Source organism: Anopheles coluzzii, chromosome 2 (assembly GCF_943734685.1).
Source record: "Anopheles coluzzii chromosome 2, AcolN3, whole genome shotgun sequence".
NCBI lineage: Eukaryota > Metazoa > Arthropoda > Insecta > Diptera > Culicidae > Anopheles > Anopheles coluzzii.
Window position 1 is genome coordinate 108,661,418 of NC_064670.1, and position 27,906 is coordinate 108,689,323.

The window sequence follows — 27,906 nt, forward strand, 5'->3', positions numbered from 1 at the left end:
AAGAAACATGACAAGAAACAGACCGGAAAACGAAGAACTCTCCCGGTGCAGCGGAAACCTGTCACGTTTTGCATGCAAAAGATCGTGTTAAGAGACCATTTTTTCGAGGGCATTCGCTAAGATTGGAGCAATAGAAATGCTCGTATTGTCGTTATCGTTCCACATATGGCGTTGAGAGGAGCGGGGGTATATGTTTGACGTCCCATCGTGTGTGTCAGGCAAAGAATGGGAGCACTATTTAGCGATTGAGACTTATTTGCATACTGGAGCACAATACGATCAGTTAAAAATGTGTGATAGTCGGTTAGGAAAATAGAAGGATATTGTCTGGCAGCTGAATAAATTGAAGAATTCTTGGCTCTTAGGAGGTTTCTTTTTAAGAACTTTACATTTTTAGGAAAGTTATCGAAGAATACTTCATGTTGTATACGTTGAAATAAGGAACTTTCTTTGTATACTCTTTTTAAATGGAAACAACATTATCAACAAGGCGGTTGAGACGTTGCTTCTGCAACACAACCAATATCTAACCTCTATTCTCGGTAAAAGTCCGAAACGAAAGCCTCTCGCTCGTCTCACCGGAACTGGTGTATCCGCTCGCGGACGTGCCGTATACGAAGATGCCTCACTTCTCTTATCTTATCCGTGTGCCGGTGGAAGTTTGCTTTTTACGCTGTGTCGGTCAATATTTACCATATGTCCAATTTCTAGTCCAATATGTTTTGCCTGCACCGTACTCCTTCTAGACCGGCGCACTTGCGCAACTGAGAATTTGCGTGCAATGAATTTGAGCGAAGAAAAGACGAAGAAGAAGAAGAAACTGAAGATTCTAGGCAAGTTCCACGGAAGCGTGTGGCGTTCTCTAGACTTGACAGCCAATACGGTCAGTTCCCACGGTAGCTCGTCATGGGTCAGCTAAGCTGGGCGCGTAACCATTTCCACATGTCGGCAGCGCAACATGAATAGTACAAATAAGACCCGCAGCTTTCCAAGCCGAGCGGGGTCGGTCTCTCTCAACTGCTTTGCACTGATTAAATTCGAATAAATTTCAATTGCTTTTCATGGACCACTTGAGCGGCGTCGGCCTTCAGCGTCGCTGCATTTTAATAGCAGCGAAACTCTGGTAGCCATTCTGGAAGACAATGCAGACGCACATACACATGTGTGTGTGTGTATATGTGTGCTTGAAAGCAGAGCACAGATTAGTTTCCCCCTACGGAACACACAAAAGGAAGGAAAGCCACAAAGTTATTAGCGTCCAATAGAGAGGAGGCAAAGGTAGCGCAAACGAAATGAGGTTCCTCGCTTGTGTGCGAGTCGGTAGAAATCGTTTGTTTTACGATAACAGGAAAATAACAACCGGCTCTTAGGTGTGGCGGGGTAGGGCCGGGGTTTGGGAAAGGTGATTCTTTAGCATACCTTAAGACCTCCCAACCTAGCTCCACTTCATCTTGCTTGTGTGTGTGTGTGTGTGCGTGTGGTAGTATTTATGTGTCTTCGTCATGGTTCGTTGGTTGATCTAATTGAAGTGCGTTCACGCGGTCTAGTCCGTTTGGGCCCTGTCTCAGGTACGTCTTGACGTTGTTGTTGTTTTTTGTGTGTTGCCTCCCGTTCCAGCAGAAGAGCTTGGCACACACACACATAGTCACGCGGGTGTCATAATGTGGGCTCATAAAAAACGGAAACAAATGAACTCGTTGATGTGCTCAAGCTCCAAAAGGGCGATGCTCGCATTTTGTCGGGTGTGTTGTTTTTTCTTCATTGCTGTACCACTGTGCAAGTGCAATAAAACTGTGATCTAGAACGAGTGCAGTGCATTGTTTTTGAAAAGAGCCCATCCTACCGTCACCTAGGCTGGAAACCGTCAGGTGCAATGACGTTCTTGTAATCGTAAACAAATGATCGTGGTAAGGGTCTGTTTGGATTGCTACCCAGGCAGATGAATCGTGTGTTACGGCAGATGATTCCGGAGTTGTTACAACTTCTCCGGAATTTGTAGCTCACATTTTATGATCGCTTGTCGGCTACATGGACGAGCATAGCTCGTGGATGTTAAAGGCCATGTAGACGCAATTCTTGGAATATCAAAGAATGAGATATACCGTGTGCCGTTTGCGCAAACGGAACGAGTTGGAAGAAGTTTGACATGTTCAACAAGCTTTAATGTCTGCGCCACATTATCAGGCAATGTGTGAGATGGAAATCTTCAGTTCAGATCAGTTTGCAGGAACTTTGTTTGATTAAGCGTTTATTTGAGGAGCTAAGAGTATTCCTGGAACTAAACATGCCTCGATATCTTATCATTTTATATCTGCAATTAATATTTATTCGTTAAAGTCTCGTTCTCACACAAGGACAACTTGTTCAGAAATCCGCTGAACTTGTTGGTCAAGCCCTTTACCGTGCTCTGCTCCATGCCGAACTCAAAATCGTCCCGCTGGTTCAATAAACCCGCCCTTAAGTAGCTCTAAACCGGAGCACAACAGGTCTATCTAAGCAGCACTACTCTCGCGTGTACCGCACGATCGATTAGTCAGCGAAATCAATCGACTCTAATGCTCTCAGCTTAGCGCTTCCCTCTAATCGGTATGTGAAGGCTGTTGTGTGTCTTTCAGCGTCTCGTTAACTGGAATCCCTCTAACCGGCGATCGCTCACACACATCCGGTCTCGGACGGTTCGGAGGTAAAAGCGCATATCGCTCACGCCTAACTCCCGCTTCTTGCTCTCTGCTGGCCGTCCGATTGACCCCTGTCTGCTACAAAACGTTCGGTTTCGTCTTCGTTTCGGACGTGTGCTTTGATCCGAGCAATGTGCGCGTGCGATCGTTCCCTCCCGGTGGGAAGTCAAGGGGCGAAACACCATCGGTGCAGGGGCCTTAAAAGCTTCCGCTAATTTTCCAATCAGAATCACGGAATGATCGCCAAGTGATCGTGTGCTGTTGGGTGCCTTTTGGTAGCGAAAGAATACGCGCGCGAGTGTCTGAATGCTCTGGAGTTCTTCTTAACATAAGGAAAAGACAGAGGAAAAAGTATAGCTCCCCTGTTACTGTGGATCTACTTTTGAACACTGTTGAGCCTGTGTGTGTATGAGTGTTTGAGCTGGTGTGTCGGTCTAACACTCGTTGTACATGCAGGCCAAATAAATCTGTCGGCAGGTTTAAGGCGGGTCAGACCGAACACCGATTGATCGGCCATTTCGAGGGGGGCAATTGGAGCATCTTTTGGAAGGTGTCTTGGAAATCGGTAGGCCAGAAAACACCAGCGCTACCTGCTATGATCGGTTTCGCGGAATCGTAAGGACAGGTTGACTTCCTGCTTCTTAAACCACCGATCAACGCCAATCCTCCTCCCAATTTTGGGGTTGCTTGAGTTGCGGAATGGATGTACTTTAGCCTCCAGAAAGGTGGATCGCTGTTATTATTTCGTCGTTGTTTTAAATGATCATTTACTTTAAGCAAAACGCGTTCCCGAACGCTCCTGCACACGCTACACCTATCAAGTGCGGTTGCGTGGCGGTTGTTCTTCGACGGCAGAGCATTTTCTTGCCTCCCCTCGAGCTCTCGGTTTTTTTTTTGAGGCAACTGGCTTATTAAATGCGCTATTAAAAAAGGAGCAGTCAAAGCCCATTCCAACAAGCGAAGCCTTTCGTTTCATCGTTTTGCAATTGGCAAATGATGGTCAGTTTTTCGGTGCTTTGTTTTCGTTGCTTGTGCGCACAGAACGGTTTTGGGTTTTGTTCTGCGTTTTGACATATCCTCATGACGGTGGCAAAACCGTCTGTGCACGCTGCTTCAAACTCCATTAGCTTAATTTATCATTGAGGGCCTTTTTTCCTTTGCTTTTTTGCTTTGGGAATAAGTATGCATGCTCGATATGTGCTTTGTTTTGAGAATTTAGTTGTATTCACTTTCTGGTGGTTTGAGTTTTGTTCCTTCTTTTACCATCGCACCATTGTCTATTCATAAGCTACCAGCATGTCTGAATGAATTTCTTCCCTTTTTTCGCAGCAACAAACGCAACCCCTGCGAAGTTTGCGACATTTACTTGGAGCAGGTTTATGCTTTATGAGTCTCGTTCGTGTATTTTTTCCCCTTCCGTACAAAACCATCATAGAACTAAGCTGTCCGATTGTTACCAGTAGATAAGTTCAATGTTTTGCGAATGAGTTTGGAAGCTTGCGTTTGAAAGCAGCAGTAGAATGGAAAAGAAAGACAACGTGTCGCTTCCCCGATCGTAGACGACAAAGAAAGAGAGAGCTTACGCATTCATTATGCGTAACATTGGCCACTTCTGTTTAAAGTGTCGCTTGCTGTTTGTTATTTACGGTACATACACAACAAAATCTTCGAAAAAAGCCCCCCGAGCCTTCCCCTTCAATTTAAATCCACAAGAATGACATTTGAAAAGGAAACCGAAGACACCGGAGTTTGTTCTAATGTTTTCCATATACACTTCGGATCGATTTTGGGAGCTTGGGGCGCTTTTGTTTTACTTTCAATTTGACGTGTTGCGCACAGGTACACCGGCGGACAGGCATTTTGGCGTTGGCGTGATTATAACGCTCTCACCCCACACCATTTTCAACCGCATCACCTCGGTGGCTCGCCGCTTGCCCGATGTAAACATCAATATTTGAGCAAGGTACTACCCCTTGGGCTGGGGATCGTATTTGTGTGCCCCCTTTGTTTTTGTTTAGCTTTCCATTTGAGTGGAGTGCGCGTTTTTTTTGTTTATGCGATTTCATTCTGACCCGCGTGAAGTGTCATTGTGAGACATTCGAAATGAGGGAAACGGTGTTTAACGGTCGGTGTGCCGTGCCGCGTTTGGGTCCGGTCATGAAGCAGTGGCAGCCAGGCGTAGATTGATGACGCTCGTTGATGAAGTTGTGTGCATTGGCAGTGGCAGCCAGTGGCCAAAGCATGTGCCAGCGTTTGTTTGAAAATCTTAATCGAATAAGAATATGTGGTTAACGAGAGTTTCTGTGGTTGTTCAATAAATTAACGCTTGAGTATTAACAGTTTTGGTAACGTTTGTACTGCACACACAACAGCACAAAGTAAGTGAGTCATAATCGGGTGCAGCAATATGTACAATGTTGCTTGAGTGCATTGTTATAATACCTCCTGCTGGCATATTTGATTTCAATGGGAAAAAAGGAACAATCATCACAAAATGCTTATTTTCAACGTGTTTTACGGCAAAGATGAAACAGGAATGAAAAAAAATGTTTAAAATTGGCGGAAATTTAAGCAATCCATGAAGCTAACCTTGGACATTACGCAGCGGGACACCTTCATTATCATTGCGGGTGTTCTAATTGAACTGCATTTCTGCACAGATGTCTATAGAAGTGCTGAGCGATCAATTCTATTCACTTCGGCAGAAGCAGTTTGATACAAAATTGCACGTTCAGATTCAGCAGTATAAGTTGAATTGTTCGTAGCTGAATCATTTCCAACTGAAGTACAGTTGTGTAATGTTCAAAACCCGATTAATCCTCCCTATCGATCTGAGACTAATTACTTTTTATGTTCACTTTGAAAAGACTCACACTTAATTGCTGATTAAAGCCTTGTAATGGTTTCGTACTTTTGTCACTCAAATTCATCATTGACCAAATTTGAACCAGTTTCAATTCAAACAACAACGGCTTAAAACATATGCCATTCTACTTCTTGCCCAAAAACAAAAAGAACACAGATATTATTCCTCCCAAAGTACAAAACAAGTCAAAAATCGAAAGCGCATCTGCACCAAAAAAAAAAAAAACTGCAGACAAACACAGAAGGAAGGAAGGAAGGAAAAAACGTGTGGAACCAGTTTCGTGTCGGACCTTTCGGCTTCATTTTTCCGACGTTCCGTGGCTCAATTTCATGTTGGCTTTCTCCCGCCCGTTTTTGTTCCCCCCCGCCCCACAGTGTTGCTTCCCATCGATGACGTTTAATGAGCTACTTGTTTGAAGGAACACTTGCTGCTGGTGCTGCTGGTGCAGGAGTTATAGCTCCGAAATAAACCGGGCCATCCATCTTGAATGGTCGCTCGCAGCAGCATCTCTCGGTGCAGCAGGACTTTGGTGCATCTCGTTACACCAGGGTAGGTGCATTTTTCCAGTTTCGTCATTTTTTTTCTTTTGGGTGAATTCTGCACGCTCATGCATGTGTGCCTTTGCGAGGATGCTTTTTGCAACGTGAAAGATGCATTCAAGCATTGCTCCAAAAGATGACAGGTGGTTAGCAGGCGTGTTTTCCCACTGTTTGTCGAATAAACGTGCTCCCACTTGTAGGCGATACAATCTTTAGCAAAGGGGGAAAGGGGGTATATTTGACTTGATTTCGGCAACGGGTTTTGAAACATATGGCAGCATTGCGTGTATAGTGAATTATTTCAATTTATTGCATGATTCTATCGTAGTTTTTTTCGTCATTTTCTGGGTAATATTCTAACAGAATATTATCAAGCATTATCAGACTTTAAAATAAACTAATCCCCTTTCCGAAATAGGTCTGCTATTTCCCACCGATCCGATGATCAAACCTGATGATAGCTGACGTTGATGATGGGGTTAGCACTGTATCGCAGTGAAATAATACCAACCACAGCAGGTTCGCCACACTGCAGCGTTCAGCCAAGCACTCGTTTTATCACAACATAATCAACCGCGGCGCGGCGGGCTTACCCGCAGTGTGCAGCAGCACCGGTGCATAGGAAATAATAACACGTTCTCGTTCCGCGACCCAAAACCACCTCGTACGATCGATCGTAAAAAGGTGATCGATCCGGCTGCCGAACAACGGCACTGTCTCGGACGCTTGGTGCGCTACGGACTACGTATGCACGAGCTCCCCAAAACAGTGAAGAGTAATAAATTGCACACCAGAAGGTTAGCTCTTCTATCGAAGTGATTGGGGCCTGAGATCATGCCCCCTTGGTGCTCTAGCAGCAGCAGCTCGGCAAGAGAAGGAGAGAAGTTGAAAACAAAAATCGGAACTGCGTGAAATATGCTGCCGTTCCAGTTCCAGGTCTCTTCTTGTGCCTCAAATCTTGCAATAAAAAAACGAGCTGTGATCGTTTGCTGTGTGTTTCGTGTGAGATGAAGGAGGGGGAGTAGTAGCTCCGGTTTTCGTTTGATCGTGCCTTCAGCGCTGCCCTAAACCTTTCAACGACGACGGCCCCCGAAGATCGACATTCGATGAAAGGAAGACGAACAGGGAGGGCGCATGAAGCCACGTTTTCTTCCGAGCTGCCGAGACTCTCGCCGTTAAACCCAGCCACTACGGGCAGATGGTCTTAGCTTGGTTGTTGTTGTTGTTGCGGTGGTGGCCAACAATCCAATCGTGTCTTATCTCTCTGTCTATCCTGGCGTTTTCAACCGATTTCTTTCGGCGTTGGGGAGTCACCGTCGACGTCTCTCACGTTCGCCCTTTTGCTGCGGCAGGTGTTTGATATCTTCGTTTCTGGTGCGACTCGCGACCTCGAGCAGAAGACGCGCTTTGCTCGCGATCTCGGGAAGTCTGTGTTCCAAGCGAACGAGTGTTTGAGAGGAGGGGAATTTTGGGTTACAAAAAGAATTAAAAAAGTAAACCGTTCCATGGGGGGATGATGATCTGTATAATCTGCTGTTACATTCATTGAAATCCAATCGCTGTATTCGATCGTTGCAAATGAAAGAGTGTGTGTGTGCAATTTCAGGCCGATAAATATGATTATGATTATCATTATTAATATCGTCTGGCTTTTCAGGGGGTTTTTTACGTGTGTCTTTAGCGTGCAGAATGTTTTGTCCCATATTGGAATGCTTTTTTTTCTACCGATGTATGCAGATAGTAATTAGCAAATTTGGGGATTGGAATTCCTGGAAGGAATTGTAACGTTTCTCACACAATTTTTTTTGTCTTGCTTTGCATGTGAAACACTTCGTAAGATAGTATTTGTTGGGTATTTTTAAGGCATCGTACTATTATTGCCTGGTTATTGTAAATGAATGCATGATTATGGGTATTGGGACAAGATTTAATAATAAGTATGGAAATTCGGGGCTATATGGTCAGCTTGGGCCAACATGGTAGACTGCAGCAAATGCTTGCACTCTGGAGACTAAAGAAGACTTCATTGTATAGTTTTCAGAATGTTACCAACACATGAAAAATAACCAAATTCTCTAAAATAATATTCATAATTCATCTTTCTATAATGTATTTAAACAAATCAATATACTTTATCCAATCAATCTATTCCAAAAAAATATAGGACCTAACCATTTCTCACCGAACTTTACTTTACAAAAAACCCGATATGTTACGTCCGATATGTTAGGAAAATAGATAACTCCTCTTTCGTTGTACGCTTCCGAACGCTTTCCCACCGAGTCACACAAAGATCACACATCCTCACCGAGCCCTCCATTTCACTATCTAAAACCCAATCCCAGATATCCGTCCGGTCGGCGCATCGCGCATCTCGACATTAAGGCAAAACGGATTGATAAACCTTCGCCGTATCGGATCGAGCTCGGGCGGGAAAAAATTACCATTTTTTGGCTATTTCTCTCTCTCTCCACTCTGGCCGGCATAATATGCCTTCTAGTCAGTTTTTTTGCGCAAAGATAAACACTACACCACCGTGTTGCTGCCGCGATGGCCACGGAGGGTTTGAGAAATTGATTTCTAACCACAGTGTGTTGGCGCGTTGGTTCCCACAGCTCGGCCGGTCAGGTGGCAGCTTTGTTCCTCCTCCTCAGAGTCTCACTTATCGCAGGTTTACTGGGTGTAGCCAGTAGACGGGGACTGGGTTGTGTGAACCCGGACTTGAACCGATTGCGGATAATTAATGAGTGGCAGATATGTCAACGCGAGCACGCTTATCAGTACCCGAAATCCGCCCGCTTTTCCGATACACATTCCAGCTAGAGTTTTGGGAGCTTCCTGTGCTATTGGAATGTTGCCTACCCCAGTGCCCGGAGTGTTTGCTGCGATGCTCACCTGCAAATTGTCGGCTACGATGGCACGGTCCGGGTCGGCACCACCGTCACCACCGTCGTACCCGTAGACGTTCTGGTACAGGACCAGCGTCATGTAGATGAGAAACACGCCCGCCGCCATTGTTTGCAGTGCACGCTTGTACCGGTAGGTGGCCGTGTATAGGAGGGTCATCTTCTTCCGGATGCACCTCATAGAAGCCCGCTCTAGCTGCCCGTCCTCCACAGGGAGCACGTGCGCATGTTGGGGTCCAACCTTAGCGCTCAGCTTGCTCGCGTGTGGATCCAGGACGAAGGCTTTGGCCGCAGAGCTTGCCGGAATCAGACACAAACCAACAACGCTTGGCACGGCACTATATCTTTTGAATGAGAGCCCTTTTTTATTTTTTTGTTGAAACAATTCACAATCTTACAAACACAATCTTCACCACGATATTCGATATCACTGAAACACCTTGGCAGGGGCACTTAATGCACTGTTATCATATTTTCGCAGATCATAGATCAAATCGTAGATTTAATCGAATCTTATATTATTTTTAGCACAGTATCATTGAATGATCAAACAAATAACACTTTAGCATAGCACATCATACACAGGTTTATAGTTGTTTCACCGAATTCCAAAACACAAACCAATACTTATGGTTACCTCTAAAACACTTGAACACTTTTACTGTGATTAGAACTCACACTTTATTCATATTTGAAGCCAAATACCATTTGACTTAAATATCCCTACACCTGTTCTGAAACGAAGCTTCTCCCTTTTCGGGTTGCTGTATTTGTTGACGTCGTTCCGAAACGACGCAGCTGGTACGCTATAAAACCTCGGAACGGCTTCAGCACACACGCGTGCGACTCGGCGCGAAGTCAAAAAATCATCTGATCATTCAAATCCCGAGCAGCAGCGTTCAAACCCCTAAGCTGCGTGCGCACGAAGCAGAACCCTGCAGGTTCGCGCTTCCTTCGATGGGTACGTTGGGCACACAGGAGTGAGCAGCGCGACAGCCCGCTGCAAGAACGAGATGATCATACCCGCTCGGTACGCAACCGATCATGGTTGACAGGGGTTGATATTGAAACGTGTTGTGCAATTGAGTTTTCGTTTCTGATTTGAAATGTTTGTTTTTGGAAGCATAATGTGTTTAGGAGCATTTTGCATGTACAGCAAGGTTTGATGTTTTTTTGGTATGATTCTTGTTTTTGAATTTTAGTTAAATTGGCAGTTGTTGATGTGTTAAGCTTTGAATTACTTAGTATTTTGTTTCGTGTTTTATTTGTTAAATGTTTTATCTCATTTATAATGTTTTATTTTTTTATTTTACAGATTACTTCTGGCAGTTCATGTAAGTAAAACACACATTATTCATTCGATAATGTCTATAAAATCAATTGCATTTTATTTATTCAAATGATGGCAGGTTTACTGTTTGATGTTTTATGTTTCTTTTATAATGAACTTTTATATTTAGCTTACATGCAGCTAAGGAATTTCCTTACTTTTTCGACTGTTAAAATACAACGTAAATTAAAAACAAATTGTTGGAAATGGATAAATAACACCGACTAAGCATAAACTGACAACCCCTGCTTTATTCCGACTCGTTTGCGTTCGGGTTTTTCGTGCGCACATGTGGGACCCGACCGAGCATAACTCCCTCATGGATCATACTCCAGAACCGGCTACGCGCTGTGTATGGGGAGCTGCACTGTAGCCCTTGGGGATAGGGAGACACTACCACAACTATCGCAATCCTAAATTGCCATTGGTCTGACGTTGTGTTGGTGATCGTTTGAGCGGTTTGCTGCTACAGATCGCGTGCGCGCGCGCGCGAATCAATGATTATTTTATTCCACTTTATTCGTTGCTTCGTTGCTGCGGAGAGAGCGGGTTTTTTGCTGTTATGCTGCAGATTTATGCTGAGGGCTGTTTTCTCTGCCTCGCTCTGTACGCTGTTTACATTCCGCCGGTCGGTCTGTTTGGAGTATGCTAGCAACTGCGTGTTGGTGCGATGTGTTATTGCCGTACAGGTGGTCCCATAACTATAGAATCGGTCGATTTTTGTTGGTACAATAATTCATTATTTTTTTTAAGTTTCGTTCTTTTATTGATAGTATTTAGTGTATGCATTGAATTCTATTGTTTCAGGGATAGTTTCTTCAAAATGGCTTCTTTACAGTAGGGGTATTTCTCCTTTATATTGTTGAATTTTTATGGAATTTGAAATCTTAAAAACACAATGAATCAAGATACACTTTATGCTGTTAATAAGTTACGAAACATTTGTTATATTCTGTTTCCAGTAAAGGATGCGTCTCATAGCTTATTATGGATCTTTCAACTCATTTTGAAAGGATTTGTAAATTGATAAATGTATTAACAATTTATAGTATAAAAAAGTCCCAATAGTAAACGACATGCGCTTAGCTTGCTTTGCCAATCCAGTACAACGGCTGCATTAGAGAACCATTATTGAAAGGCGTGCGTTGCATCGGAACTGGAAACCACAACCGGCCGCCCTCTTAATCCAACCAACGGTGCAGCACGTGCTCTCTGAACCCCCGGTTTGGTGAACCCGATAGGCCTCGTGGTCGATTTGACTTGCACGAATAATTGGAAAACAACTGGGCAGAGAAACCGATCTTTTTGCCTTTGCTACCCCTCCGGCTTTCTTTTCGTGTTTTGCTTCCACTGTCGGGGCTTAAACCGCAAAGGTTGCAAATCGTTTGGTATGGTAAGGGCAGTAGGGGGGGGGGGGGGGGGGGGCAAAGAACGGACTTAAACAGGTGACCAATCCACCAATACATCGATGCGAATCGATAACGCTCGGTATCAAACGAGCCAGAGCCCAGTCTTCGCCTAGAGCGGAGCAGGATTCTTTCATTGGAGTTGACGTGTGCCCGTAATCAATTGGGTTGCAATTGCTCGACCGAGGTTTACCATAATCACTCGCTGTTGATTTACAGATTAGTTCGGTGGCTAAAAGTTTGATAAAACGTAGCGAAAATTAATATACGTGAAAACAAATTTCAATGTCTCAGCAGATTATGTGGACGGCATAAGGTATAGTCGTTTAAATTTACACAGGGACCGTCATGGCCTTGTCATGGATCACCATTTGCAAGACTGACTTGATCATTCTTCTATCATTCTCATCATTCTTCATATATATTTATTAGTATGTCTTTAATGATTTCTGTGCCAAACAAGAATGTTTGTTGGCCAAACACAATACTACCATAAAACATTCATTATTTAATTTGGTAAACCTGATCCAAATGCCTTATTTTTCAGTTTCATGTACAAAAGATTACATTGCAAAAAGTGAAGAAACAAAACCAACCAATTTCAGATGTTGCTTTGATATAAAATGCTTCCTCTTTCCAATTTTAGTCGTTTTGCTCAAAGAAACGCGATTTACCATAAGCTGGACGAAATACGCCTTTCGTTATGCAATGCTAAACTGAAACTGACTGCAATACTGCAGTAACAGCCATTGGTTCACGCCCGGAGGTATGCAATTTGTAATGAAAACAGCACTGTGGGTTAAATTCAATGTGATTCTACAAATTTTTGATTGTTTTCATTAAAAACATCAATATTTTATGTAAAATCCCACCAAAGCCGCCAAATACGGCCAAAGCAAGCTTATGAAATTATTTCTTTTTTATGCAAGTACCGTAAAACCAATACAAAACGGTAATTATAGAGCTTTTCGTCATATTTTCACCAAGATTGGTTTTGAAATAGAAACAGTATTGTTTAATTTATCTGCATGATTGTCTCCATTATATAGTCTGTAAAACAAACCTTTATTTGTTTCTGGAAGGAATCAAAGTATACCAAAATGTTTGATGTTCGTTTACATTTATTCACTTATTTATGCACGTATGGACATATCGGCTAGTATAACAATAAGGTTTGATTGGCGTTTTTTGCCTACAGCTGTTGGCCTGATGTTGATGTTAGTTCCTCACTTCATGCTTAACTTACGATTATAATCTGATGTGCCGTGTGGTATCTTCCAGGGACCAGGGAGTGAGAGTGGCCAACATCGGTACAGCAGGGTGTATATTTGAATGCTAACAGCAATCGTTGTATATTCAGACCTTGCTTTAGAGCTGAACGATTAGGGCTTGGCGTTCGCATTAACCTCTCCTATGGTTGCTTCTCTTCCGCTACATTTACCATCTCACTAGTCAACAATCTTTCACCGCATCAAACGTTAACAAACAACAATAAAGATTCCTTTCCTGGTTTGTGTACAACTTGGACCCATTCGCGTGGCAAATACCAGATTCAAAAATGTATAAATTTTGTGTATACGTCCGAGTAGTAAAACAGTGTGTTTGTGTAGATAGATATCGATGCGTTTTTTCACTTACATTTACACAGATTTTTTTTGCTTGATTTTTGTAACATGCCTTACACCTGTATGGGCTAAAATTTATTATCATTTGTAATATTGCGAGGGATCAGCGATCGTAATCGTGTCCACTGCGTTTCATAGAGTGACAGAGAGAGCGATACTAGCTTCTAAATTTATTGTCCTTCTTTTTACGAAAGGTTTGGACACAACAAATTATGCGCCCGCGCGGCACACGGATAGACATTGATAACAACGATGAGTATGAGTAAAATTTGCTTTCCTGTGGGGCTTCAAAATGTAAAAACACTGATGATGCGGATCAGTTACCTCCGTACGATCAAAAACCATAAAAGGTACGCTAACATCTTCAAAACCTGGCAGCTAAAAATCGAGTATATCGAGTGTACGATTTCCCTAAACGGATTTCCCTAAACGAGTTGCACGAAGGCCAAAAGTTTACCCTTCGCCATTCGCAATTAATACTCCTTCCGTACGTCGTCGTCGTGGGGTTCATCGATCATCGCCGGTGGCGTTAGTGCTGGGGTCGGCTGGGATCGATGCAGAATGTGGGCTCACTTGTTGTTGCAGAGCGTCAGGAACTCTTCGCGCGTTTTCGGATCGTCCCGGAAGACGCCCAGCATGGTCGAGGTGACCGTTTTGCTGTTGATCTTCTGCACGCCGCGCATCACCATGCACATGTGCCTGTGTGGAATTTAAGATCAGTAAAGATCGTCAGTAAAGGGTCAGTAAAGATCGTTTGAAACAGGGTACAGCAAGGCATCGACGGGCATACTTACACTCCCTCGATGATGACGGCAACGCCGGCTGGCTGTACTGCCTGGGTGACGGCAACGGCAATCTGTTTCGTCAGCCGCTCCTGCACCTGAAGACGGCGTGAGAAGATCTCCACAATTCTGTGACAAAGATTTGATAGTTGTGTTAGCAATTTTTGATCATGGTTTCGACGCTGTTTCGTCCCAACATACCTGGCCAGCTTGCTCAGCCCGAGAATCTTCTTGCAGGGCAAGTAACCGATCGAGACTTTACCGTAGAACGGCACCAGGTGGTGCTCGCACATGGAGAACATTTCGATGTCCTTCACCACGACCATTTCGTCGTGATCCTCGTCGAAAACGGCACCGTTCAAGGCCTCTGGGGGATGGAAAAACATGAAAGCGAAGATAAGATACGTTACTTTCAACTGACAAAGTGAAGACATAACTATGAACATTCCTCTCAAACTTGTTCAAGATTTAAAGCTACTCAAAACTCTGGTCGAATTGAATCACAGAAGACCCAGAAGACAACAAACATCTTCTAATAATTACATACTTCTAATGCTACAGAGTGATTACAGCAGTTTCAGTGGAGCCTAATTTCCTATGACTTCATGAATCTCAACCATATCTCCAGCTCTTTGTTGAAGCTAAAAATAGAAATAAAATACCCAGTGAAAGGAAATGGAAGACACACAAAAAACTCAATTTCGGGTGCGAAAATGAATACATTTCCTTTGCCATCTTCCTTTTTTCCATTTTGCTTACAATCAAAGCACTTGAAGTAGGACTACCAGTCGAAAGAAGTACCTCTCATCTAGTACAGAGTGCGAATGTTGGACAAATAAAAAGGCTCCAAATCAAACATCACCTCACCATTCAACTAACCAAGCCGAATGCAACAAGAGAATCCCTTAAACCAGCTTCCTGAATCGCTGAATGGGTTTGAACCAATACAAATACAAGCAAAAAAAGACGGCTCTCCCGCTTTTCCCATTCTTTCGTACCATCCGTAACAAACGCTCGTCTCATATCCGGCCGCTCGGGTGAAACCGACGACGAATAGTAAAGGCACAAAACGGAGTTCGAGGAAAGGCGCAAAGCTGTAGGCAAGTTGGAAAAATCATCCTGCCACGGTCGATCTGCTAAGGCAGGGAGGCTTTTCCCCCTTTTTTGTGAGTGTGTCCTACTTTACTTCTGAAGCAGGAAAACGCATCTTGAATGGATTGGCAAAAGAGGGTGGTTTCGTGAGCACAGGATTGACCGAGTCGAGCGCGTATTTTTCGGGTGGGTTAGTACCGTACGTCCTACCGGAAAGGGAGGAGACATTTCAGTAGAAGAATGTGTTACATGTACCATAATGGAAGCGAGGAAAAGCGTGGGAATGATGAAAAGGCAAACCGGGTAGCGTTCGCAAACGAATCGAGACACGTCCTGCTACGTGCTTATACGCTTTATCGTTCAATTTTTGCGCACCCCGTTCCCCGTTTCCTTTTTCACTGGTGGATTGGGGAAAGAAAACTCATCATCAGCACGCGAAACGTAACGCGGAAACGTACTTAAGGAAAGGTTGGCAAAAGGTCGCTTTGTGCGATGAGGTTTGATTGATGCAGTGTGCTTTTGAGGTGAGTTTTCAAACCATTCTCTTTTACGGGCGTTTATACGCGTTACATGTAGTTGAATTTTAAAGTAGATATTTTAATAACGGTTTGGGATGTTGTTGATGCTAGATCATCACCGCCTGCCATAAGCTTACTGCTAAGGACCTAAGGATCACCTGTGTGATCTATAAGCCTGCAAAGTCGGTAGCATCTGCAAAACTGTCCTGCTTCATAGTTGTCCAATTATTGGTCAAGAGAGCAACTATTTGCTGTATGTCTAGTATAATTTCCTTTTCAATTTTTCTCTAAATTGTACTAGAAAAGCTAAAGATATGGTTAGACATGTTTTGGGTATATTTTGGTCGTGTTGTCGTAGAACTAGAGCCTTGCGTTATTAGTTCACTTTGGCCAAGAGAAGAGAATTAATTAATCAGTTCCTCTTATTATCAGTACCCAAAGATACTTAGGTAGCATTTCTATTGGGATTGTTTAAGTAAATATCATCACAATATATATTTTTTAACACCTTTCGTGAAGTCGATGGGAAATCAAAGTTACTGTTCATAATATAAACGACATTTTCAGTAGTAGAAATCCAATAAAGCTACGGGGAAAACTATTATGGGCTATTTTTAAAACAATCGTAAATCTATTCTACTTGCTACTCTTCGTAGACCATCGTTGTCCGTCGAATGCATCGAAGCATAAGCGTTATTAGATTAGAAGCGAACTCGTCCTTCTAACAGTTGTAGCTACAACAAAGGATATTGTTCCTTAGAGTGCATTTACTGCACTTTGCACAACACTTTCACAATCGCTGCATCGCGTTGTCTGTCGTGTTTGCTCACTCCTCATACACACAAGGATCTCCTCTTTCCCTGTAACCTCTTCGACTGCTGTACAATGTCAGCTTGAAGCTGCAGCTTGAGCATCGCTTAGAGCGCCATTGTCTTGACTTGGCCCCGGCCAACCCAGGGAGAGAAGGTAAATATAGTTTCATAAATGTGATCTCATGCTCTCTCTCTCGTTCAGAGTTTCCGACCGAAGGAAATCACTGCACTGCCTATGTCCTGTGGCGGTACCGTACAAGTTGGAGGTCCGTTTTTATGTGTTTCAAACTGTTTTGTGAGTCCAATGGTGGACTTGATGCTGGTGTTCCCTTCGGATCGTAGCAAGCAGGAAGCAAAAACAGAACATGAACAGAAAATCATAAAGTGAACGGAAAGGAGAGCAGCACAATAGTACACATACAGACTTGACACACACACACATACACATAGGACGTAAGTAAACGCTTCTACCGAGAACGCCACGAACAAAGGCACACTTTTCGCAGTGGAAGGAAGGAAGTTAGTGGCGATGAAAACGAAGATTTAATTTCATTTGCACAAGTCGCCTAGTACGGCGGTGGTGATGGTGGTGCTGGGCTAGAGTGGATGCAGTTCTAGCCACTCGGAACAGGAAAAGTTGCCCGGGAGCATAGCAAATAGTGTATGGCTGGATGGTGCCGGCACCCATCATCTATGAGGCAGCCGAGTAGTAATGGTCGTAGTGAAAGGGACATGGTTTGGGAGTTGGAGAGTTTAAGTGAATAATAAATACGAAATGTTTAAGTGTCGCTCACAGGCACCCGGATTGTGTGTGCGGTGTATGAGGGAAAGGAAGAAGGGTGCGCTCCGTTGTGTCACTGTCTTGCTCTGGACGATTTTTGCAAAGATCACGAGTCTCACAAAAGTCAGGCAGGTTTTACTTGGCGTTTGGTTTTGTGTTCCCTCTTTTACAGCCCTTGGAAACTTTCATGAGCAACAGCAAGCTTAAGAGATACCGATTATGCTGCTCAGTGCTGGTGCGGCACACACTGTAGGTTAGTAGCGAGCGTAAGCTACAGGGAGGTGTTGTAAAAAGGACAATTTTATGCACCGTCAGCTGTAGATGACACATATTAAACTTGTTCTTACGCAGGCAGATTTGGGTGGAGATTAACACGGGTTTGTGTAATGTACTCCTAAAGAAAATGGGAGGTTCAAAGTCCGGCGGGCTTTAAATATTTGCACAAGTTATGCAAGTAGTCGATGAAGTGAGGGTTGTTTGATCAAATTTTCTTATGAGCTATCATGGTTTTGAATTTGAATATGAAGGATTTGTCTGGTTCAATAGTATTGGGTTTGGAATATAGATTTGGGAAATAACATTAAATTGCGTTCAAATTTTAGATAATAACTCTGTTGCGATGACGTGTATTAGAGCTTTAAGTATGAAATATTTGATCTACTTTACTTTTTCAAAACAACTTTAAACTTAAATGTATAAGTTAAATCCTTTTTAAGGAAATAAACCTCAATTCGTCAACTTGCATTCTACCATTACTGTTGAATTTATAGTACATTTTATCATTTAATTGAGTTAACCATCCCATTGAAATCGGACCAATGTGACTGTAATCATGCAGGGTGCGTTAAGATACCATCGTCTTCCGCTCCCCCAAAATTTCATGCTAAATCAATTCCATTCATCCTGCCGATACATGCTGGGTCGCTCTCATATCGTACCGTTTCGTGTTCTATTTACACACCCTTTCACTACATGAACAGCAGCGCTTCAAGCGTTTATTGTCCCTTCCGACTGAAGAGCCTGGCGACGACGACGATTGTTGGTTTATTTGCTGAGCAAAAAGGGTAAAACAACCGAAGCGAAGGGCGGTTTGCATCATGATGACGACGCAGGGCTGTCATCACGCTTTGATCCATTTTCAAGCGAAGCCCCCCTTCCCGAAGTAAAGGACACTTCGATGGGAGCCAAGTGGTAATATGGAAGAATGAGGAACAGGGCTTTAGATGATAAGAGACCGACGCACCGACCCGCATATTATGCTGCTCCGTCTCGAGTTTCATCGCTATTTGAACAAGTGAAAGGAATCGCAAAACGCAAACGGAAGGATGATGGCTCTGTCAACTCTCGGTCTTTTCGGTATCGTCGCTTTTGGGTACGATGGGCACTTGCGAACGCAACACTTGCTAGCCACTCTTCAGGGTGTCATCGGTACACGGTACCAAGCGTGATGTTTGGGCGTTTACTTTACCATATCTTCATGCAAGGTATCTCTTGAACCGTTTCGTTACTCGCGTCAATAACCGGGCGCATCAACACGCGATGTTGTGCCAGGTGCGTTAATGGGATCGCGGTGTTGGTGGTGGTTTTTGCGGTCCAACAGACATTAACACTTACCTTCCAAGCTCTGATCGTAGCCCTTGGTAAAGAAGAGCATTGCCTTGGCGGCCCGTTCCGGAGTCTTCAGCAGGCCCTGACGTTCCGGATCTTCGCCCAGGCTCGACAGCAGCATCCGGTAGGACTTGGACATCAGCGGCAACAGGTCCTCCCGGGTCGATGGTTTGTGGTCGAGTTCCAGATCGTGGTGAAAGGTACATTTTTCGTGTCCTGTAATGAAGTATAGCAAAAGGTGTTTTTTAATCATTAGATTGGGATTTGAAGCAGAATTACGCGAATAAATTCACAAGATACACTGGCATGCAAAAAGGCATTAACAAAAGGGTAGGCAATGGAGCAAAGAGCACTCTTTGGAGAGCTAATTAACATAGTTTTACAGTCAATAGGTAAATCTGAATGTCCTGGATTACATAGAATGGCGTTGTGTTTGACTACCCACAGGATCAGAAAACAGAGTGTAGTGGAATTGTACATCACCTGATATGCTATATCTTTTCACACCGTTTTGACAAAAGTAGGGTGGTTTTTGGGGGGAGAACAACATCCGAGCTCAAGTCTCACAACCGGTTTACACGGTTAAATTATTCATTACAAGCGCCGGTGTTGCGTTGCGTTTGACAACGTCATTTGCATCGTAATAGAGGCAAAACAGTCAAAGCGCCGGAGACGCTGAAAATCCCCATCGTTGTCGAGTCATCCGATGTTGTTGGAAAATCCCCATCGAATGCTCTGCGAACGTGTAGAGCTGCAGTTCGGGAAGTGCACCTGATGCCGAGCACTCACCGCTTTACACCTGGTCGCCCTGTATGTGCTGCTGCGCAGCAAGGCAACAACGAGCGGACGTTTGTATTTGCATACTTTACGATGGAAATGCTGGTGGTGGGTTATGGGAGGACACAAGAGCGAGGAGCGCAAACGAAACATTGATAACAGAGCGCTCGAGGAGGTGGAGCAGGTAGTTATAACTTTATGCATCGGTTTCATTACCATAATCGCGAGCTTAACAGGTGTCACAGCGTAAGCGAAATGATGAGCATGTCACAAAGTCGACCCATATCGATCTCGGGAATATTGAAGACCGGAGGTACAGGAGTGCTTCCAGAGTTATATTCGAATGAGTGCATCATTTCTAGCTTAAATCCTTTTGTAATTGACGCAATTAAAATTCCAATAAAATAATCATTTTCGAGTTAAATTCTTCCCATTCGTTATACATTCTAACACTTCTTTGATTTCTAATTAATGCTTTTTTGTTCATGCCTTCCTCACAAAAACAACATAAACACGGGAAGTGACGAACCGCGTAAACATGCCCTTATCAGGCTGGCCTGCAGCAGCTTGGTCGGGAATGTTCATTCACACGGTGTGGCGCTTGAGTTTTTGATTATCAGCAGCCTAGCTGTCGGGCAAACACATTCGGTTGCCATGTCTTACGACAACCAATAGGAGGCAAGTAAATCGAAAAAAGCGTTCATTGTGTTTGTGAAAGTAAGCACTCCGTTGTAAGTAATGGCTTCAATGAACCTGTTACTTTTTGTGAGCGTGGATTTTGTTTATTATCAATCAGATTTTCACACTACAAATGGTGCGTCGATTAAGACGTCAAAAGATGACGGACATCTTCCTCGTGGGTTTGATGCGATAAAAGGGATAATTGCGTTAGGCATCTTCGGTATGACCAGCAGCAGAAATAAGGAATAGAAACCTTCAACCCTAGCTGGTGATGAATGCAAACCGTACAAGTGAGAGTTTATTGTTTACGGAAGTGTGCTTCAAAACCAGCCTGCTTCAAGGTAATCATTTTCGTTTTTACTGTTAACCGCGTGACTGGCCACTCCAATTCACAGCCAGTATACCCGGATCGAAACTCCAAAACCTGTCCCAAAAGGCAGAACTACACGGCGTTGCCTTTCCGTTCACGCCGTGCCAAAGACCTTGAGCTCAAAGTTGAGTACAAAGTCTGGGACAGGCTGGGACCGACCAGATTAGAATGGAATCGAACTTGGTCCGCTTGGTGCTGTGCTTATAATCCATCACCCGTCAATCCTGTTCTGAGTGCGCACGTCAGATTATCTTCACGGAGTGGACAGAAAGCAACAAAAAAAAACACACACAACGAGGAGCACCATTTGTCAGAATGAGAATAATTGCCGCGAGATAGACCTGCTAGGAAGGTAATGCTGTTCGGGCGTTGTTAGCGTTGGCGGCTGGCGGATAAGAAGGTTTGGGTTTGCGCCATACCGTGCTGCCCATGGAACATTCAATCACAAACCGGAGGCATTAAGGCGTAAAATAAAACAAATATATAAGAAGCAAAACAAGCAAACACCATGATGATAATGCGTGAACAAAATGAAGTTGCACCGAGAAACGACTGCATGCAACAGGTTGCAACTAAAGAAAAAGGCGCCTCGCGTCGTTCTACAGCCACACAACTATATACAAGGTACGCTATGAAGAGAGGGGTAGCGAAGCAGCTCAAATCAAAAACAACTTTACACAGACACACCGATCATTAAAAACGATTGGCCATGAGAGCAACGAAAAAAAAAGGCCACACCGAAACACTGCAGCTTGCGCGACGGTCGTGTTCCGCTCAGAACGCGACCACTTGACAAGTCGCCTTCCTCCCCCCCCCTCCCCCTATACCTGGCGTCATGATGGCCCTCGGTGTGGTGTTAAGCGGGGGTGCACTGTTAGGGTTAGTGGTAGTAGTTGCACCGATGCTGCCTCCCGCCCCACTGCCTGCCTCACCTGACAAACTGATCGTACGGATCGGCGTCGGTCGGGCCCGGTTGAGACCGCCGGCGATCGCTGCTGGGGCGCCATTTTCACCACCACCACCAACGCTGTTGTTGTTGGCCGCCTCACCGTTCTCACCACCGGCGGACGATGGGGGAAGTGCTGCACCCGCTCCAGCGCCACCCGCCGCGTACCCATTCTCGTCGCCCTCGGTCATCTCGCTCTCGGTCCGGCGGATGCTGCTCGAGCGGCGCCTGTTAGCGAACGGGCCGTACCCGCCGTTCAGGCTCCCGGTGGACCCGTTCCCGTTGGCCGCACCGAAGCTGATCGAGTTCGAGCGGGTCGGGAAGTTGGTGTCGTCGATCTCTTGGTTCAGCTCGTCCGCATCGTCCGAAATTTCGAACTTGCTCATCGTGACCAAAGATCAACACGGCGCAGTAAAACAGCAGTTGCAACAGCAGCAGTAATGCAGCGAGCGGCGAGAACAGCACCAGTGCCGAAAGGTGGACAGTCTCAGGAACATGCACTAGAAATGGCTCAAACACTGTGGAAGGATAGGGCACAGAGAGAGACACACACACGCGCGCACACACAAACAACAGGAAGAAGGACGATGGCGGCTACAGATGATGGTGTCACTGACCAGCAGTGGCAAAAAAGGGTAGGACACGCACACACGACACGACAAAACCGAGCGAGATCCGATTGTGAACGCCGTCGGAACGCAACTAAAACGAGACCCTGGCGGTCGAAGCAACAGGCTCCCGCGGTGCGAGATGAGAAGCTCCGCGTGAAGGGCGCCGCCAGGGCGTGAGAATGGTGAGCGTGAGGCTCGGTCACTACCGTGAGCTGTTAGGAGGGAGCTTTGCGTGAGAGAGTTGTGCGGTGTGTTGTTGGGCTGAGGGACAATGTTAAAGCTCATTGCTTGAGGACTATGGGTTTGCAGGGACCAAAGGGTTCCTGTTTTTTTTTAAATAAATTGTTAAAATTCTTTGCCATAGTTGGCATTTGTTTGTGTTTTTAATCGAAATGTGAAAGCCTTTTCAATCAATCTCTAAAAAAATATATAATTATATTCAACTTATTAAAAAAAATTGAAACTTAAAATAGTCTACACAAAATTGCGTTTTTGATTACAAATATATTTCTTTTCTTTAGTTGCCCATACAAAATTGCATTTTATACTTAATCTTATACAATAAGACAGGCTCATAATAATAAACTAAATTAATCAATAAATAAATAAATAAATAAATAAATAAATATATAAATAAATACTTATATAAATGAACAAGTGAACCGTGAATCATTCCGTTATATCAAAAAAATTAAAAGAAAATTTAAAAAAACTTTTGAATGTTTTTTAATACTTATTTACTAAATTACTAAATGACGAAGTAATTTACTCTTAGTTTTGAAGTGAATGTTAAAAAGGCTTAAACATGTTTTACATATGCTTATGCACTGTTAAAAAGATCTATATAAAAGCTTTGTTTTGTAAATGTTGTAGATGTAAAAAAGTTTGAGTTGTAGATATAAAGTCTTTGTGATGGCTGATCATTGTTAAGGTTACTTTTTTGCGAAATTAATTAAGATATTTCTGTTAATTGAATTTAAAAACATCAAACATAACAATGGAATTAAACTTTCAACTTAACTTTTCTTAAAGAATCTAAAAAAAAATAAAAAAAGTATTGAAAAAAAGACAAAAGCATTACTTGAAACAGTTAAATATTGATTACTCTTTCAAACAGTTGTTCTACAAGCGAGCGTGGCTTGGTGAGAGGAATGAGCTTGTTCTAGCGTCCCCACCGAATCCTTTTCTCACATTTACTAGCTCTCTCTCCCAGGTCAAAACAATTCTCTCACTATCACATGCCTTCCTCTCCTAGAGCGCTCAAGTTCGAATGATAAACTGTCGATGGTTGGGGATTATTTGTTTTTGCTATACTATAGAGAGAACCGTGAAGGAATTGTTCATTACACTGATTTTTCTGGACTTTTTTTTCTATTGACTTTAATGTACATGGCGTCGATTTGAGATACGATGACCAGCTGGGAATGAGAGATGGCGTGCGAGCTTGGAAACAGACTGTAAAAACACTGAAAGGAAGCAACCGTTGCTATGACGAGCGTGTTTTGACTGCCTAGTTGACAGTTATCAGCACGTAACATAGTTTTGTAGCCGTTTAATCCATTTTAAGTGTTTGTTGTGAGATGTATTTAGCAAACCTTTTAAAAACACAATAATTTAATTGCTCTGCTGATTAAATCATCCTTACAAAAGCAACAGGACGACGCTTGATAACGCTACCCTGCAAGAGAAGTTTACTTCTCGCTGTACCAAAACAACAACTTGTTGCTCACGGCATGGCACTGTCATTTGTAGCAGCACACTTTGTGTTAGAAGCACTGTGTGGGCTGTGCTGTGGTACCAAATGCCGAACGCAAGCGTTTACATGCCCTCCCCGTCATCCGCTTATCGTCCCGCCCGCCCTCCTCCGCCTCGGTTGGACCGGTTTTCGGAGTAGAAAATGAAATCACAATTTCAAATGCAAGCAACCACGTGTTGTACCACTCTGTTGCTGGGGGGACGCGTTTGCGTGGACGAATAATCAGCATTGTCGACGGTTTGTGGTTTGAAGGATTCGAAGTATTTACCTTCAATCCATGGAGGGGCCCTCGTACAGAAATCGGACACAGATGTGCCCGGCGTACGTGGCAGGAGAGAGGAGCGATGGGAGGGTGTAATCATTTTTAATCGCCTGCCGCTCTCGACTTAACACCACCCGTCGCCCAACCCAACTCGCCCTTCGCTCGTGTGGTTTTGTGTGCGTTCGATCGGAACGCCAACGGTCACCGGCGGGCAGTTGTTGGATGATGGTTTGTGACGAATTCGCAGGCATCGTTTATAAACTGGTGACCGTTTGGAGCGATTTTTTCTGGTCTAGTTGCGTTTCAATAGCTTTTTTTCATTTTCACTTGGTACCAATAGACCAGGGCAAGGACATATTTTAGTACAGGCCGGTGTTAAGTGTTAAAGTCTAGCAGCGACAGGAAGGAAGCATGAACCTTCCCTCAAGCGGAGATACGGATGACTGCCTGTTTGACAGTGTGCGGTGGCAAGTAGTACACTTTCATGCAATCTTCCAATTTCAAGGTTGATTTCCGTGCGTGCAAACCGTTGAGGTTTGTACAATGACATGATGAAGGAGTGAAGAAATTCACCCACCGATAAAACACAGCAAATCTAAACAGCGATCTGCTCTTTGTGTCGCTCTGTGTTCGCAGAAATCGATAACGCGCCGTTCTGTGCGAGAGAACGATGGCCGCTGGACTTTACGATGTGTGATTTGAGTAGCTATCTGGTGAATTACAGTGATTTCTTCCTGCCTTTTACTGACTCTACTCATCCTGGCTCTCTCATTCTGGTGAATACGGGTGAGATTGCAGACACGCGTTTACAATGAGCAAGAGATTTCGAGAGGCTGTCAGCATCAGGCAACGAGTATTATATGAGTAGCAGATACGCATCCTGTGACAGGATTTAAAGAGATTTTTGTGAAGGAGTTAGGGAGCAAGGGATAAGAGTTGGAACTGCGTTGTTCCAGAAATAGCTCTATCGAGTTATTTTGATCACGTTTAAAGTAAGCTGACGTAGGGAGGTACGTTACATATCGTGTTTTGAGCATAGAATTTCATGCTTTTAACATTCCTTCCAGCTTATTCTGGAAGTATTCCTTCTAGAGCCTTAATTTGAAATATTTGTTCAACTGTGTTCTTATTATATAAAAAAAGGTCTCTAACATATTAAAGGAATGCTTGTCGGATCGAATTTATTTTGTTACTTACAAGAATTGAAAACAGAATTTCGTTACAATTTATATCCGCTTTCATCTCAGTTAATAACATCGTTATCAACGTCCCTAAGAATAACAATACATATTCTTGAATTCGTTAAAAACATTGCCCGAAGATGAAAGAACACAAAAAGCGAAACCGCTCATCAGCAAACTGAATTCTAATTCGTGTTTTGGCAATTTATCGTTTTTCGGTTTCGTTTTAGAAAAAGAAAAAACCTACGCTTGTTTAAGTCTATACCCATAAATTTGTAACCGTTGCTGGGGAAATCTTCTGCGATCCCAGATTATGGGTCCCAACGCTCTGCCACCGGAGACGCGTAGGCATTACGTTAATTGAATAATTCTCGGTAAAGACTACATGGGAGTAATGGTCTTAGCGAACCTGTTCGTTGTAGCACTGGCATAACATTTCAGTGGAAAGAAACACAAATTCTCATCTATTTCATTTTTTGCACACTAAATTAAATTGAAAAGAAATGAAGAGTCATCTTCGGGGGGATTTTTGGTTTCGACCGATAGCAGCCGGCAGGAAATTCCCAACACATTCCCATACGATCTACGACCACTGCGTACGGGTGTGGTGCCTTTTCAAAGCGAACGAAGTCGGGGATTTTCTTGCCCAGCGTGCCTTCAGTGTCGCCTTCAAACTGTTGCGAAATCGAGTGATTCAACAAACCGGCTCTGCCCCTGCGGTAGTCCCCTCAACCGAACCGTATAAAACCGTACGCTACAGTATTTTAGAATGGCACTGCGAAACAGGTCAACACACCGGGAGAAGATAGAACAAGAAGAATAAATCAACGCGGAGCCTCCTCTCTTCTCCCCTCTGCACCATCTTAAAAGCTTTCACACATCGAACGCCGACATGAGTCATTACGCGTGCGAGGCTCTAGAACGTACAGGTGGTGCACTGTACGCAAGCGTCGTCACCCGAAAGCAGGCCAAGGTCAAGACGTTCGCCAACTTCCGGCAGGCGCCTCTCGAAGTGGTGGCCCGTGCGTGCGGAACGAGTTTCTAGGCCTGCCGGCCGGACGGGCAATGCGAAACTTGTTGCAGAACTGGTGCATGTAGTGTGTGCAAAAAAGAATGGAATAAAAACAAAATCAAAAAAACACTTATAGAGTCGGAGATCGGAAGTTTGCTGGCACAAGATCAAGCTTGAAGCAAATCCCCATGGGCGGCGGGCATCGTTGCTACTGAACAGTTGCAAAAAATGCTCACATTTAACAGAGTAGAGTTTATCATATTTTAATAATTCATCAGCATCAGTAGCAGTGTCTCAGTAGAATCAGCTGAGAGTGGCACGCTGTTGTGCTGAATGTCTCTCTAATTGCCTAGCCGATGTGCGTTGTTCAGCTAGGAAGAATTGCTACCGGATTGTTGTGTTGGAAGTTATATAAGATCACCCGGTGTGCATGCCTGGGAAGGAGTGGGACGTTGCCAATCGATTTAATGACATCCCTTTGTCCGGGGTGTGCGAGATGCCCTTTCGAGCCTCAGTTCCACCGGGGAAGTTAAGCGAACACGATGCCTACCTTGATTGTTGTTTGTGTCGCTACCATTCTCCAGCTCCGACTTGCTGCAGGTGCATTTGACCGACTGTTTCTTGGAGGAAGCGCACCCATTGGAGGTGGTACCGTTCGTACCATTGCTGAGCCCGTTGTGCCCGGCGTACCCGTTGCTGGTGCCGTTGGTGTGCTTTTCCAGCTCGCTCACCGTGCCGTTGCCATTGCTCACATGCTGATGACCGTTAACCTGAACTTCCTTCATGGCGAGGCGAGTGTCTTTGTTAGCGCTAGTTATCACAATAGTCACAAGGTAATAATACTGATAGTAATACTAGAGATGGTGAAGATACTGCACACGTAACACACGCTTCACTACTTTTTTTGGTTTTGACACCTACAGCGCCCTCTGTGTGATCTCCAAACTCTCCCGGCTTGCAAATGGCAACAAAAACCTAATTAAACCAAAGTGCACACAGTTCGTGAAATCCCTGAAAGTCTGTCAGGGTCACGATCACACACACACACAACAGCACAAACAGTGAAGAAGCGAAAAACAGGCGATCTTGGCGCGTGCGCGACGTCGGGACAGCAGGCACAACGAGACGACGAACTGTTCGCGGCGGCGTACGGTTTGGAACTGAGCCTGCCCGAAACCGATCGTCCAAACGAGATCGTTTGCCATGTGTCTGTGTGTGTGTGTGTGTGTGCACGAGACTCCGGCTAACCTCAGAACTACCCTTATTCTAGTCTCCTTCCATGTCCCTCCTCTATAAACCCTCCGGACAAGCGATCAGGTGTTTGCGGCGTTGTGCGCATACAATTTTGCGCGTTCCGGCGTCCTTTC

General features: G+C 44.2%; 2 protein-coding genes across 4 annotated transcripts in view; both read right to left on the reverse strand.

Moving 5' to 3' along the window:
• Nucleotides 1-9,369, reverse strand: part of LOC120949945 (fringe glycosyltransferase) — a 123,130-nt gene extending 113,761 nt beyond the window's left edge. The window contains exon 1 of the mRNA XM_040367593.2: nt 8,979-9,369. Coding sequence (XP_040223527.2) covers nt 8,979-9,170 — 192 coding nt within the window. The 5' untranslated portion in view covers nt 9,171-9,369. The remainder of the gene's footprint in view (nt 1-8,978) is intronic.
• Nucleotides 9,370-12,828: 3,459 nt separating this feature from the next.
• On the reverse strand, nt 12,829-27,706 carry LOC120950439 (GTP cyclohydrolase 1). Of its 3 annotated transcripts, none has more exons than XM_040368452.2 (5): nt 27,090-27,706; nt 18,950-19,159; nt 14,334-14,499; nt 14,145-14,261; nt 12,829-14,049 (listed from the first exon to the last, which is right to left on the reverse strand). In XM_040368452.2, the coding sequence occupies exons 1-5, from the start codon at nt 27,322-27,324 to the stop codon at nt 13,920-13,922; spliced, it is 858 nt and encodes a 285-aa protein (XP_040224386.2). In that variant the 5' UTR covers nt 27,325-27,706; the 3' UTR covers nt 12,829-13,919. The 3 variants fall into 3 exon arrangements, with proteins under 3 accessions (XP_040224386.2, XP_040224384.2, XP_040224385.2); XM_040368450.2 differs by lacking the exon at nt 27,090-27,706 and adding an exon at nt 21,599-22,439; XM_040368451.2 differs by lacking the exon at nt 27,090-27,706 and adding an exon at nt 21,704-22,437.
• Nucleotides 27,707-27,906: the final 200 nt, after the last annotated feature.